The sequence below is a fragment of the Lactuca serriola genome, chromosome 8 (assembly GCF_051521515.1).
Source record: "Lactuca serriola cultivar US96UC23 chromosome 8, Lser_US96UC23_V15, whole genome shotgun sequence".
NCBI lineage: Eukaryota > Viridiplantae > Streptophyta > Magnoliopsida > Asterales > Asteraceae > Lactuca > Lactuca serriola.
Genome location: NC_136415.1, coordinates 69,698,188 through 69,712,480, shown reverse-complemented (window position 1 = coordinate 69,712,480; position 14,293 = coordinate 69,698,188). Strand labels below are relative to the sequence as shown.

General features: G+C 32.6%; 2 protein-coding genes across 2 annotated transcripts; both read right to left on the bottom strand.

Annotated features, from left to right (window-relative positions):
• Window positions 1-2,875: 2,875 nt before the first annotated feature.
• LOC145068932 (disease resistance protein Roq1-like) lies at window positions 2,876-9,405 on the bottom strand. The gene is made up of 7 exons (XM_079015901.1): window positions 8,425-9,405; window positions 6,333-7,434; window positions 6,042-6,248; window positions 4,751-5,575; window positions 4,101-4,661; window positions 3,461-3,539; window positions 2,876-3,371 (listed from the first exon to the last, which is right to left on the bottom strand). The coding sequence occupies exons 1-7, from the start codon at window positions 8,922-8,924 to the stop codon at window positions 3,352-3,354; spliced, it is 3,294 nt and encodes a 1,097-aa protein (XP_078872027.1). The 5' UTR covers window positions 8,925-9,405; the 3' UTR covers window positions 2,876-3,351.
• Window positions 9,406-11,471: 2,066 nt separating this feature from the next.
• Window positions 11,472-13,749, bottom strand: LOC145068694 (putative SNAP25 homologous protein SNAP30). The gene is made up of 6 exons (XM_079015698.1): window positions 13,576-13,749; window positions 12,772-13,241; window positions 12,585-12,675; window positions 12,366-12,496; window positions 12,101-12,198; window positions 11,472-11,796 (listed from the first exon to the last, which is right to left on the bottom strand). Exons 2-6 carry the CDS (start codon window positions 13,186-13,188, stop codon window positions 11,697-11,699), a joined length of 837 nt encoding a protein of 278 aa, XP_078871824.1. The 5' UTR covers window positions 13,189-13,241; window positions 13,576-13,749; the 3' UTR covers window positions 11,472-11,696.
• Window positions 13,750-14,293: the final 544 nt, after the last annotated feature.

The following is a 14,293-nucleotide window of genomic DNA, read 5'->3' as shown; positions in this document are numbered from 1 at the left end:
GAAACTATGGGAGGTGTCTGGTTCTAAGTATTGGTCCCCGTGGGTGATTATGGATGAGAATGTGAAGTTTGTGGGTACCATTGTTAATGTTACTAATCTTATGAAGGTGGTAGCATATTATATGGAGCATGTATCCTCTATGGTAAAGAATTATCTCACATCAAATATAAAGGAGCACAAAGGTTGTATATATGTGGTGATTGTTGTGGTGACTTCAGATTGTGGCAAGGCTGGGAGCAAGATAAAGAGATCTTTTGGAAGCTTTGGATGTTGTGCATCCTTTTCATTCACCTTGAGGACAATGTGAAAGTTTGAGTCGGCAGTATTGATAAGCCCCAACTTTACTGGTTTATGGCCAAGGGGTATTTTAGTACTTTTGACATTATTTTCGGGTTTTACTTTAGTGGTAGACATGGTTGGTGGGGATAACATCGTTTGTGTCTGTTGAGCTGGAATTCCTCCTTGTCTTATCCTAGTCTTAGTAGTATTTATATCTTGTTAAAAGGTAGAATGAGGTAACTAAGAATTAATTTGTTACAGAAGAGGAAATTATGTAAATTAAAATTTCTTTTAGATTTCTATAAAAGCATCTAGTTTTAAATCATATTCTAAGAAGCAAATATATCCGATTTCCCTTCTCTCCTTTATCAAGCTCATCTACCAATGTAAAGCTTCGAGGAACTAAATTGAACATAAATTTATATTAAACATCAAGGAAAATGAGTGAGTTAGGATAACCATCAATATTCGTAAGTGAGTTACAATTCCTAATTTAATTTAAATAACATTTAACAAACGGTTATACTTGACATGATGCTAATAATCCAAGGGCCATCCAATAATACTATAATATGTAAGCATCAAACCTCTTGAATTCCGTCTTTGACTTATGCATTATGGCTAAGATGGATGCTTCCAAGGTCACACGTTTATCTTTCTTTTCTTTTTTTCCTTTACCAAAATAAATATGCAATCTTGGACACACTATCTCAGCCATCTAACGCTTATGTAATGTGTTAAAGATGCACATGAGAGTGGTCTGAACTTAGGTAGGTGTTCAAATCTTTCATTATGAGTTTGATATAATGGGAGTGTTTCTTCAACTTTTGAGCATGTTGATTGTGAAGGAACTTGTAGAACAAATGTAGTTTTGCACCTATAAAAGGATGAAAGAGCATAAAAACTGTTATATGTGCTCAAGCCGTAAAATTGTATATTAGGCATCACATCTCTTGTAATAAAGAGTAATCTTGTATTTGCACTTGTACAAATAGATATAGATTTGAATGTTAAATTGAGTGGTTGTCACTTTACAGTTGAGATAGCAGAAACTTTAACTGTTAAGACGCATGTCTTTCCATTGGGTCATTTGTCAATACAAAACAAGATTTAAAAACATTGGAAGCAAAACATGTTATTTTAAGAGGAGAAGTACCATAGTAATCGGTGGACAGGCAATTCATTTGGGTAGGGCTACAATTGAATAGTAGATTATTGCAGCAAAAGGATATCGAGTCGTTTAGGAGTTTAGTGTTATACTAAACTGAATCCAAGTACTCTTAGGTCAAAGTGCCAAACTAATGGTCTACGCTTCAAAATTTAACATAGGGTAACAAACGGTCTAAGCTTCAAAATTTAATTTAGGAAAATCGATGAAAATCGAAAAATTAAACCCACATTGTAAATACCTTCAAAACAAAAAGTATATGTAACCCAAACCGACCCCTAAAATATCATTGCTCATGTTTGTGAGAGAATTGAACAATTTCTTACCAAGTCTTTTGTTTCCTACCGTTCCGTAGGGTGATTTGGAGGGTTTTATGATGACCTATTTTACATGAGCTTTGACTATTTTACATAGTTTAAATTTATTTTATACCAATTTAAATTATATTGTGTTATATCTTTTTAAATTTATTTTACAAATTTACGTTTAGTTTATTATATTTGTAACTGCAAAGTAATATTTATGATTTTTTTAGTGTCTTTTTTATTTTATTATGAATTATATTGTTTTATAATTTTATATATACCAAAAATGATGAAATTAAAAATGTTACAAAATAAACAAAATAAAAAGATAAAAACATATAAATAATGTTTTAAAAATAAAAACAAGTGGTTAATAAGAGAACTATAAATATAATAATGATATGTAAGCAGACACACAAATCAACACAGAAATCAACGATATAATTTTCTTTTTATTTGACACATAATTCAATGTGAACCTAGTTGAGTTCAACAACCCAGAAGAGTCGTTAACATCATTGTATCCTGGAAAATAAACGTCTAGTGGGGGTCAAATTTATTTTAAGAAAACTATGTCAAACACAAAGTTTCTTGTTTTTCAAGTTTATCTTTATGTTTTTTCTGGTTTGTTTTCATTCAAATGTTCTACAATATTTTGAGTATCAATAGGAGCCTGGCACAAGAAACCACATTTAGTGAAAAGTATCTCATAATCTTCTATAGGTTTATATTTCCTCATCACTGACAACTAATTAATAATTACTAACCTAGACAAATGTATACTTAGGTGTTATTTGTTTTTTAGAAGTCAAAATATATGCAGTTTGCGGACCACATCTGCAAGCCACTGCAGCAGAAGAGGTGGATCAAATGTCTACAGTCTGCAATAAGAATATTGTTTGTTTTTAACGTCTGTGGCTGTTGAAATAAATTGAATTTTAAAACTTAATTTCATGTAATAAACATTAAAAATGCATTTTCAGCAAAAAAAAAAAAAAAAAAAAAAGAAAAAAAAATTGCATGGTGACCCATGTTTTTTTTTTTGTTTAGATTAAAATGAGGTTTGAAGACCTTTGAAGACAGTGGCCCATGTCTGCGCCAAGAAGACCTCGCGCAGACGTTTTTTGATCTATGTACTTCTAAAAAACAAACACTCTGCAAGGTCATATGTCTGCGCGGCGCAGACAAAAGTGGTTGCGCAGATCTTCACACAAAAAACAAACAGCCCCTTAGTGAGTTTGTAGCAAATGTTAATATCTGGTGGTGGTGATTATTATTCGGCTTTCTCTTCCTGGCCAAACTAATTATGTGACGTGCTCAAAGCCTTTTGTTTATCAATTAGAATATTTGTATAAAAAGCTTTTCAGATACAACCATACAAGTATGTATATGTCTTGTAGAGCGCATGTACCTACTACATCTTTTCTTGTACATTGACAATTTCCCACATGAGTTCTTGAAACGTACTTCAATATACATGTACCGAATGCATCTTTTCCTTATATGCTTCCAATATCCATCAAAGAACTCAGCAAATTACACCACCTTTGGAATAGTAGGCCATGTAATGTTTCAACGTCAATTTTTTGCTTTCCATGTCTATAGAAAAGTACTGTTCCCTATACATAAAATTTTCAAGACAAAGTTAAGTCAAACTTATGGTACTCAAATGCAAACAATATGAAAACAAAACTAACACAAAATAAACCTATAAGGGTGGCAACTGTCGTGAAAGTCTGCATTTCTTTTATATTGTGTACATTCAACTCCAGTGTCAATTGCTGCAACTGAAACAAAGAAATAAAATCAAACAATGAATGTTAAATTCAAGAAAGAAATTAATGAGGCTATAAAGACTAATTCTGATCGATTTTATTTTTGCAGCATATAGAGACAACATGCTCTTCATCTGTAATACCCAGTCGAAGCTATTTCAGTTTAATTATCTTTCCTAATTTTGACTTCACTTTTTGTAAAAAAGGTATGATTTCAGAATAGCAAACAAATTTTGTTTTTTTAATGGAATATCCCATTGAATGTTGGAATATGTAAAGAATCAATTAACAAAACTTTTATATGTTGGAATAGTATATGTAGAGAATCAACTTCTTTAAGTAATTATTAAGTTTTTGTAAAGAAAAAATTAACAAGAAAGTAAATGAATTACTCTAATAATTATTTATAATCCTTGTTATTATTAGTAGAATCAAGGGGATAGTGGGAAACAAGGGAGGCAGATGGAAATGTCATTTTCTTAGAATTTGGTATTCAAAAAAGTAAATGTTAATGAGAATAACGCAAAATAAAAAGTTGAGAATAAACGATGAAATAGCGAATACTTCACTGACCCGTGGGTAGAGGTAAGGTTGCCATGAAATCTTGATAGAAGAAGGTGAATCATGTTGGATCATAAATGTAGTTTCATCCTCAAGTTCCTTGTCCCAAAATTCTGAGCAATCTGTTTTTTGCACCTCATCACCTTTAATTTTCCTAGGAACTAGCTCAACTCCAAAATTACTCTGAGCTGAAGCCGAACTGCAGCCCATGTCTATGGAAAATGAAATCTTATTGCATGAGGAATTCCACCATGTGGTGTGCCTCAATGAACTAAAGGAAACATATCCCACATATGTCTTTGTTTCACGATATTCAAGACCCGATGCTTCATTAGATTCCTCACAAATCTCAGATCGAGAATCTTCATCTACCTCCCACTCGATTTTTATGTAAAGATATGGAGCATTTATTTTGGTAAGAAAGCATATTAAGAATCCACAAAAGTGATTAGACCAATCATGTGGAAGATGCAGTACAAATGTTTTCCACCTAAAGAGCCTACCAACAAACCCCTTTGGAATCATCTGACGTTCAAGAGCAACACTGATAAAATGATCTTCAAGAGCATTTCCCTGCAATGAAAACAACACATTCGTTTATGGTTATTATGTTTGGGTTTATATGATAAAGATTGAAATTCCAAAGGTAAGTAGAGTCGAACCTCGAGCATGGAGTCTAGTAATATGTCACCAACAAGTTTGTTCTCTCCCCAAAGTGAGACTTTCCACAACCATCTACATTTTGAAATATCACCAAAGGTTTCAAGTGATCTACAATAATCCGCCTTAACAACAGCTATACTCGATGGAAGCTCTGACAATTCTGTAAGTTCTTTGCAGTATGACACGTTGAGCCATTTGAGTTGGGGAAGTCGCATGCGACTAAAACTTAATCTTGAAAACTTATTTCCTTCTAGATTGAGTTCTTCCAAGTTGGGTAAATCCCAAATGGCATAGTCAATGTCTTTATCTCCCACACTGCAGTATGAAAGATTCAACTTTCTTATATGGTTGTTCATGTTGTTGAGAGGTACACAAGGCTCCTGTAAACTACACTCTACATCATTGAGGTCCTTATGTGGTTTCTTAACTTCTACAACACCACACATCCACCACGTAACCAAAATGTTTGTTGAAAGTTTTTTATAGGATGCAACTTCTTTCCCACCATTATCCAAATGAAGATATGGTAATTTGTCCATGTTTTGTGGGATCTCTACGAGCTTAACAAGTTTGGGGCAATGTGATACTGAAAGGGACTCGAGTTTCTTTAGTCGGGTAAGGGGTGGAAATATCTTAAGATTGGCACAATATTTTATAGATAAGAAAACAAGCCTTTCCAAGCGTCCTATCGATGGATGAATCTCTTTTAAACAGTGACATACATGAAGAGTAAATCTTTCAAGATTTGGAAGTCCGTCAAAATCTGGTGTCTTGATTAGGTTTTTCAAATCAGCAAGTTCCATGATTTTCAAATTCGGCAAATGCTGTTGTATACAAGTGACAAGTCAAAAGTATATCAAGGTAACAGAAACAACAACAATAACAAGTATGCTTCTTAATGAGACCTCCACCAAGAAAAAGTCTGTTAAAGATTTTCTTTTATAGGATTCAACTTCTTACCCACTATTAAAAGGAATGAAAAACTAGAAATGGGGAGGTCAAACGAGAACCATTATGAAATCGAGAACACGAGAACAAGGTTTAATCACATGTGACTAGCGTAATTAATCACATAACTCAATCCAAATAACACTAATAACAAATAAACTGGAAAGGTTATTTGGTTGACCCAAACGATGAACACTGATAACTTGGAGAAAGAAGACTCCTAACAAGCCTAATGTTTATAATTCATGTTGTTTAACAGTGAACGTCATGTGATGTAGAACTTACAATTCATACATCATATTTATTCCTAAAATTTTGATATTTCTCAACCAAAAAAATTACCTTGTAACCCTTCCAAAGTTGTTTTGGCGATATGCCATCCAATGTTAGACAACAAAGCTCACTTGGTAGAAAGTTACTAGGAAACGGACTCGCAAGGTCACCTCTCCAATAAATCCACCGAAGGTTTTTCATGTTTGCAATAATCTTAGGAACAGGTTCTACTAGATCATAACTATTGCATTGTATTGCTTCAACCATGTCAAGTTCCTGTGACACAAACAAAATGGTGTCATAGTTCATTTAAAACTGTTTCTTTATACATGTATCATGCAAAGCTAGCTTAACCATTACCTTTGTCGCATCCATAACACATATTTTGAGAAGGTCTTCCTTCTTCCAAACTCTACTATGTTTTTCAGGATTTTTTGGGTGTTTCCCTCTAACAATGTAGTGTGCCATTTCTTGCACCAGATCATGCAAATCAAACCTTCCTTCCGAAATGGTTATGAGAGCCTTTTCTATCAAAACCTTTATGCCTATAACAGGGTAAAAACCAAAAGCATGAAAGGTTGCCATTATCCTTTCATTTTTATACTCCCTTCTGAAGAAACATGCAATATCAAGGAACAACTCTTTCTCAACCGGTTTAAGTCCATCATAGCTGATTTTTAGTTTTTCCACAATATCAGACTCTGGGATCTCTTTCAATCTGGCTAATGCACTCCTCCACTCAATAATGTCTTTGTCACACAGAAAAGAACCCAGAATCGTAAGTGCTAATGGGAGGCCACCAGCATAAGAAACCACATCACTTGAAAGCAGGGCAAAATCTTTCATAGGTCTATAATCCCGAAGTGCATGCTTGCTAAAGAGCTTAATAGCCTCATCATCATTTAACAAGCTAATATTGTGTATGACATCTACTTTGTGAGCATTTAACAAATGCTCATCTCTAGTTGTTATTATTATCCGGCTTCCATCACCGAACCAATCATGTGATCCAGCTAATGCTTTTAGTTGGTCAAAGTGATCGACATCATCAAGAACAATCAAGACCTTTCTATGGCACAACCTATCCCTTATCATGCATCTTCCTTCTTCAACTCTATGCACTTCCATTTCTTTTTGTTTCAACACTTTTAAAAGAATTTTTTCTTGTAACTTTTGCAAACCATACTTGCTTGATTCGTCTCGAATGTTTTCAACAAAGCAAGAACCATCAAAGTTGCTAGAGATTTCACTATAAACATAAGATGCAAGAGTAGTCTTACCACCACCCCCAACCCCCCATATCCCAATCATACGCACACCACGTGAGTCAATTTGTAACTTTGATTTAAATTCTTGCACACGAGCCTCTATTCCAATCAGGTTTTCATTTGCATTTGAAGTTGCTAGATGCAACCTATGTGAAATTGTGTCAACAATTTCTTTGATGCCTTGTGCTTCATGCCTAAAAATTCAATATACAAGGATAATTAGTATATGCACGGATTGACAAAAGAGATCATTTGTTTTATGCTCCATGAAATAATGAAAAAGCATAACAACCCTTTATATATCACATTCAAAGTAGAATTCATAAAATTAATATCACAAGTAGTTTGTAAGTTGTAACAATTTTCTCAGGGAAGATCAAATTGTTTCAAATATGAAAAAGTAAAGCAAGATAAATTTGTGGTTGTAGCTTGAAATGACATGTTAGTACAGTACAGAATTAGAATAAGACCTCAATGAAATCTATCAGAACTTATTTTCAGCTTATCTGTAATCCTAGGACTTGGGAATCATGTAACATACAAATTTCCTAATATACTCAAACTTGTATTTGTCATATAGAAAAAGAGACTGAAGTTTAAAATGTTAATGGGAGCCTAAGCCTACTAGCATAAGAATTAAGAAACCACGTCTAGTAAGAGTATTTCATAATCTTCTACCAGTTTATATTCCTCATATGCATGTCAAACAAAAAGCTAAATAGCCTCAACTTGTGACAATGTCTAATTTATGATGTCTTAGCACACTCATGGTGATTATTATTCAACACTAGTCACCAAACAGATCAACTGACCTAGTCAAAGCCTCTGTTTATCCAATTATTCATCATCTAGAATAATTAGTACAACTGTATAAAAAGTTTATAACGTTTAAGTATAAATGTACTGTGGAGCACACATATCCTAAGGCCATCCATAATGGGAGTTGTATGAGGGTTTAATAGATTAAATGTGAATATAATATAGAGGAGAGAGAGTGTAGAGTTTAATGGTCATTGAATTGAATGGTGCAATAGAATTGCAATGAAAATTAATGAATTTTTTAATAATTAAATTGAATGTGTATGTTCTCTTTCCTATGTGGCAATCCATACAACTCTTCATGAGTTTAATGGATTGGAGATGGCCTAAGCATAAAAGAGTGAAAAAACACAGAAGAACATTACCCGTTGGCTATTTGCTTGGTTTCCCATCCAGAAAGGTTACTTGCATCCACTAGTGCTTTTCTCCAAGATCCAACCTTGTCATTGTTCTCTAACTCATGTTTGAAAAATGCTTTTTCATAATTCTGTTTTTGCTTTCGTACAGCAGATGGCTCCATGTCATAAAATATGGGCATTACGGTTAGACCTTTTGTATCCTTGCATTTCATAATATATGCAAGTTCATCTAAGCACCAAGAAGAATCTGCATAGTTTTTAGAGAATACAATGATAGCAATCTGTGATTCTTCGATAGCCTTCATAAGGGTAGGACTGATTGATTCTCCCTGAGGAAGTGTTTCGTCGTCCTTGTAAGTGTAGATCCCTTGTTGTACAAGAGCTGTGTACAAATGATCCACAAAAGTCTTACGCGTGTCTTCCCCTCTAAAGCTAAGAAAAACATGGTATTTCCACAGAGGCGTAGAAAAGGCTAGAGCAGAAGGAGAAGATGATGAAGATGCCATCAATGTGTTTTAACTTCCAAGATCACCACCTTCTGATGTTGAGATAAATGTCAGGGGTTTTAGCACCTCAATGAAATGACCTATATAGAGAGAGAAAGAAAGAAACGGAGAGATGTGAGTTTCCAAGAAATTTCCAGTTTACCAAAAGCTCAAGAAGAAATTTCCACTTTACCAAAAGCTAAAGAAATATCTCATCACCACATATTTATAAAGGGACTTGTATTCACATTCATGATCTGTTGTCACAGAATATAGGTTAAACTGCAAAAATAGTCCTATGATTTGTCATCTTTCTGGTTTTGGTCCTTAAAAAGTTATTTTTTCTATGTATAGTCCTCATTTCAATGTTTTTTTTTTCTGGTTTTGGTTCTCCCATCTAACAATCTACTAGAAGTCTATAATCAGTTAAATCTTTATCAATCGACTCTATCACTATACTGCGCTTATATTTTTAAACTTTTTTTTTTTATATTTTTCATAATTATATTATAGTTCATCATCTTCTTCGTATTATTTTGTTCAAAAACCCACCACCCTTTAATTTGTCGCCGGCCTTTATCATCATCGAGAACCCAACCACCATGTATTTACAATAACTAACCAATAATTTTGACCATCCAACCTTCTCCGCAACTCCTGATTTTACTACTTCCTATCGTTATCATCTTCTTCAAGTTTAAACCCTATGTTCGACATAGACTAAAAGAACTGAATCGAATTGAATCGATCCTCCAAAACACCCCCTGAAACACTGTTCTTCTTCTGCGACATCATCATTAGTTGTTCTTCCTCCCCTCGAAACCCCTGCGTCGGACTCTTAAACCCCATTTAATCACCCCCACCAGACTCCGATACCGGATCCAGCCCTACCCTTTTGGAAACCTCGAACAGTCTTGAACAGAATTGAAGAGGAAGTTTATGCACGTCAATAATGTTGTACGTAATTTAGCTTCTTTTTCCACTGGACCGCGGTACGTACTTTAAACTTTAAAGTGAATCGGATGCTTGAAAATCTGCTGCATTAATGTGAACCGAATGTCCTAAGCCGCCCGGTCAACACGTTGGTCAATATGGTCGATCATGCAAGCCCCATCTTTTACAAAGGGCCCAAAATTTTCATAGGTTATGAAATTTATAATCGTTTTTTTATTTATTTAAATAAAATAAGATTAGTATAAGTTTTGGGGCCAAATTAGATGCAAGATTGGAGCCTAGAGTATAGGTGGATGGGAGTACGTTCAATTTCCATTGATAGCTCATTTCATGAAAATCCAAATAAAAAGGAAAAAGGGTGTTTTACATTCCTTTTAAAATGAGTTTTAAATTTTTAATTTTATTCAAAATCAAAAAAGTCCAAAAGATATTTGGCAAATAAAAAATTTATTTAAAACTACTTTTTGCCATAAACAAAAAGGAGTTTTTTCAAAGGTTATATAATCTTTTTGTGACTTTTGGCTTTTAATTTTTAAAAGTTTTAAAATTCAAGCCAAACATATTTTAAACACATCATTTTAAACTAAAGATAAAAATCGAATTGTCAACACTCAACATTCAATCACATCTCAGGTTTGTTATGATTGGATAGTCAAATATAAGTTTCTGTTTTTTGTTTGTTTTATATGATTATATTTGCATCTCAAATTTGATAATAGATTATTAGCAATTAGGTTTAATTTTTCTCTCTTTACGGATTTGGTCATTTGGAATATGTTTAATAGTGTAATGACATTAGGAAGTTTAAGTTTGTTGAATTTATTTGACTATTGTTCATTTGTTTGGAAACTTGAAGATTTAGAAATTGATAATTTATTATATGTGATTTCTTAATTCTTCCAAGTTTCAACTCGTACCACAGTGAAAATGAGGTTTTTTATTGTGATTTCTCAAATCTCAATTTTCATTTGTATTTGGTTTTGGGTCTTTTATTCTACACAAGTATAGTAGTAGTATAAGCTAAATACTTTTACTTCCTACAGCGAAAAATACTTTTTACTTATTTTTTAAAGTGATTTCCCAAACTTAATTGTATTAAGTCATCCAAAAGTGAAAAGTTTTATTTAGGATTGTAGAATTTTGTTATTTATTTCTAATCGATATTTGAATACAATGATTATATTTATGTTTTAATTTGAATTTTTTTCTTATATGTTTTAGTTTTTACCATGATTTTTGAAGGTTCAAGTCTTGAAGGGTATTTTAAAAAATAAAATAAAAAAAAACTACATATTAACTGAACTATCCATAATTCTAAATTTCTAGCATTAATGTGTTTTCTTTTTCTACTAGTTATTTACTTTATCATATATATATATATATATATATATATATATATATATATATATATATATATATATATATATATATATATATATATATATATATATATATATATTACAATGTTTCTTAAAATTGGAATTTTATAAATGATTTAACTATTTTCTGTCTTTGAGAGGGTTGGGGACCTTCTTTCCTTTAGTCCTTGGCCCAAAATATCTTTTGGGCCTGATCCTAAATCATTTTAAAAACAAAAAAACTTGAATCAATCAACATATATTACAACTAGATCGAGGTTTAAAATATATACAAAGCTCATCCCAAGATGCAACCTTGGCTCGAAGCTTAGCTATTAATGTCCCAAGCATCTAAAGTAAATTTCTATACATGATGAAAGATTTTGCATTTATAATGCAATTTATTTATATACCAAAAGGAATTTAAAAAAAAAATAGATACAACAACATGGAATCGGAATGAAGTTGGACTGTGCTTCAATTATTTATCGAGCAATTTACGTGCACGTGTGTTCGCACCTTTGACTCGTGTGTTTATCTCGTCAACATCCTCTGAAAGATCATCAAGAGCCTTGTTTTGCCTGCGTTCCAAAAAAACAACCCATGAACCAGATGTAAACTAACTCAAAACAATAAACATGTTTTATATTTTCAGTACATATATCAAAAATCAAATGTTACAAATAGTTATCCTATTTATATTTTTAACATTTTATAAGGGTAAATGACCAAAATACCCTTTTTACTTTCTACATATTTTACAAAATTAACATCAAGTTCAAACATTAAAAAGGTGCAAGGGTCTATCTTGTGGTTTAGTACTTTAGTTATTTTCCAACTTGTCCAATATAGTAAAGAAATATTAGAGGAAAAAGAAAAACAAACCTGTCGAGTTCAGATCCCATCTCGGTAGCCATTCCTTTCAAATCACCCAATATATCACTTAAATCATCCAACGCCTCGTCTTGCTTTTCCTTTTCCACCTGATTTTTTTTAAAAAAGAATAATAAGATTACATAAAATACAACAACAATAGCATATTGTAATAAATGGTGTCAACATATATATATATATATATATATATATATATATATATATATATATATATATATATATATATATATATATATATATATATATATATATATACCTCAACTTTCTGCATGGCACTCTTTGCTTCACCATGACCTTTCTTGTTGTCCTTCTTCCCCTTGTGTCCTTGCTCCAAACCCAACTTTTCTCTTTGCTCCTTACTTGCTTTCTTGTCTCCTTTTCCATTATCTAGCAAAACACAATATACTCAATTAAGATGAAATTAATAAAAGTTCACTCAAAAATTAATTAAACTAATTGGATTGAAATTACAAACCTATTGGCTCTGGCCCTTTAATTTCCTTCCCCTTCTTTGGCTTCCATGTCATGGAAAACATGCCTCCAAGGCTTCCTAATATCTTTTCACCCTGTAAAAACACATTTATGATCAAGAAACACATTCTTTAATTCTGTTGATTCTATATTGAAGTAGATTGTTGTATCTAAATAGAAGAAAACTTTACTCTACTCAAATCTTTTTCCATGTCAGCAGCCTTCTCATGGGTCCTATGAATCTGCTCTCCTTGAGCATGTAAAGTATCAAGGGTCTTTCCAGCATCCGATTTAATATCTTCTGCAATCTTCAAGGCATTGTTTACACTTTTTGTAGTTTCTTGAGCTTGATCCACAGCATAATGTTCTAATTCCTGATTAGACATGCCATCGAGCTCAGCTTTACTTTTTTTCTTGATTGTTGTTTTCTTTTTCCCGAAGAAGTCGTCATCATCGTCGTCATCATCAATAGGGTTACTTTTTCCTGGGGGTGCAGAAGTTTTTTTGGCAGCTTCTTTCTTATCTGCTTGTTTCTTATCTGTTTCTTTTTTATCTGCTTCGGTTTCTGCAGGTTTAGCAGCAGGAGGAGGCGCTCTTCTAAAGAACATGTTTGTAGATTAGATTATACCTATACTAAACCTAGATTGTTCAGCAATAATACCTGAATTTGAGAAAAATTATGTCAATTCTGGACTTGAAATAACAATCTGATTGTGTTTAAACGATTAACAAGTATATATATCAGCCACAATGTTAGCAATTTAGGTCTAACGTTACGTAGATTTATAGCAAATTCACCATTGTATACATCTTCGAGTTTGTAGCATATGTTGCAGAATCATCAGAGTTTGATGTTGAAAATTAATTTAATCGTTTCGATCCTATATTTCAAAGTTATGTGGTGTCTGATAAACAAATGTTCATTGAGTTCAACATTTTGCACGATTGCATGAGAATAAACACACTTATCAAACAGAATAAACAAAAAAAATCACCTGACCAATGTACAAAAACGAGGAACAATTACCCTCCGGCCGACCAAATTTATTTTCCTTTATTCTAATGGTGGAGGGAGAGAAAACGGGAAAGAGTCTTCTCTCCAATATACAGATTAATCGACCGATGAAATGCGAGATTGTATTTTGAAATTTGGTGGTTTTGAGGTTGACATTAATCGCTCTAAAATCACAGAGATGATTGAGTGGCATTGCGAAATTTCGTGCTGGTTTTTGCAAAATTGTTTGTTCCGCCATATTTGAGTTCTTTTACGAAAATAATGCAAAATTGCAAAGTAAAAAAAAATATATATATATATATATATATATATATATATATATATATATATATATATATATATATATATATATTCCGAATAGTAATAATGTAATATGATCTTATTAGTTTTTTTGAGAAAATTGCAAAAATAGTCCTTGGGCTTGGGATATGTACTCAATTTCGTATAGTAAATATCAACATTGCAAGTTCCGTCCTTTTAGACTAGTTGTATTGTGATTTTGGTCCTTTTAGACTTTGGTCCTATCATTGTGGTTTTGGTGTATCCAAACTAAAATCACTATTATACATTTTTTTAATGGGTATGTTTGGCAAAAGTAGCTATTAGCTGGAAGCGGATAGCGGTTAGCTGGTAGCGTGTAGCGGGTAGCTGGTAACGGGAAGCTGTAGCTTTTATTTGTTATATGAATGTTTAGCAAA

Coding starts and splice junctions, on each gene's coding strand:
- LOC145068932 (XM_079015901.1), bottom strand. CDS start 8,924: ATGGCATCTTCATCATCTTCTCCTTCTGCTCTAGCCTTTTCTACGCCT. Junction 5,576..6,041: donor AACTTTGGAAGGGTTACAAG/GTAATTTTTTTG, acceptor TGTATACAACAG/CATTTGCCGAATTTGAAAAT. Junction 3,372..3,460: donor GACAGTTGCCACCCTTATAG/GTTTATTTTGTG, acceptor TTTTATGTATAG/GGAACAGTACTTTTCTATAG.
- LOC145068694 (XM_079015698.1), bottom strand. CDS start 13,188: ATGTTCTTTAGAAGAGCGCCTCCTCCTGCTGCTAAACCTGCAGAAACC. Junction 12,676..12,771: donor TGGAAAAAGATTTGAGTAGA/GTAAAGTTTTCT, acceptor GTGTTTTTACAG/GGTGAAAAGATATTAGGAAG. Junction 11,797..12,100: donor ATGGGATCTGAACTCGACAG/GTTTGTTTTTCT, acceptor TTTGGAACGCAG/GCAAAACAAGGCTCTTGATG.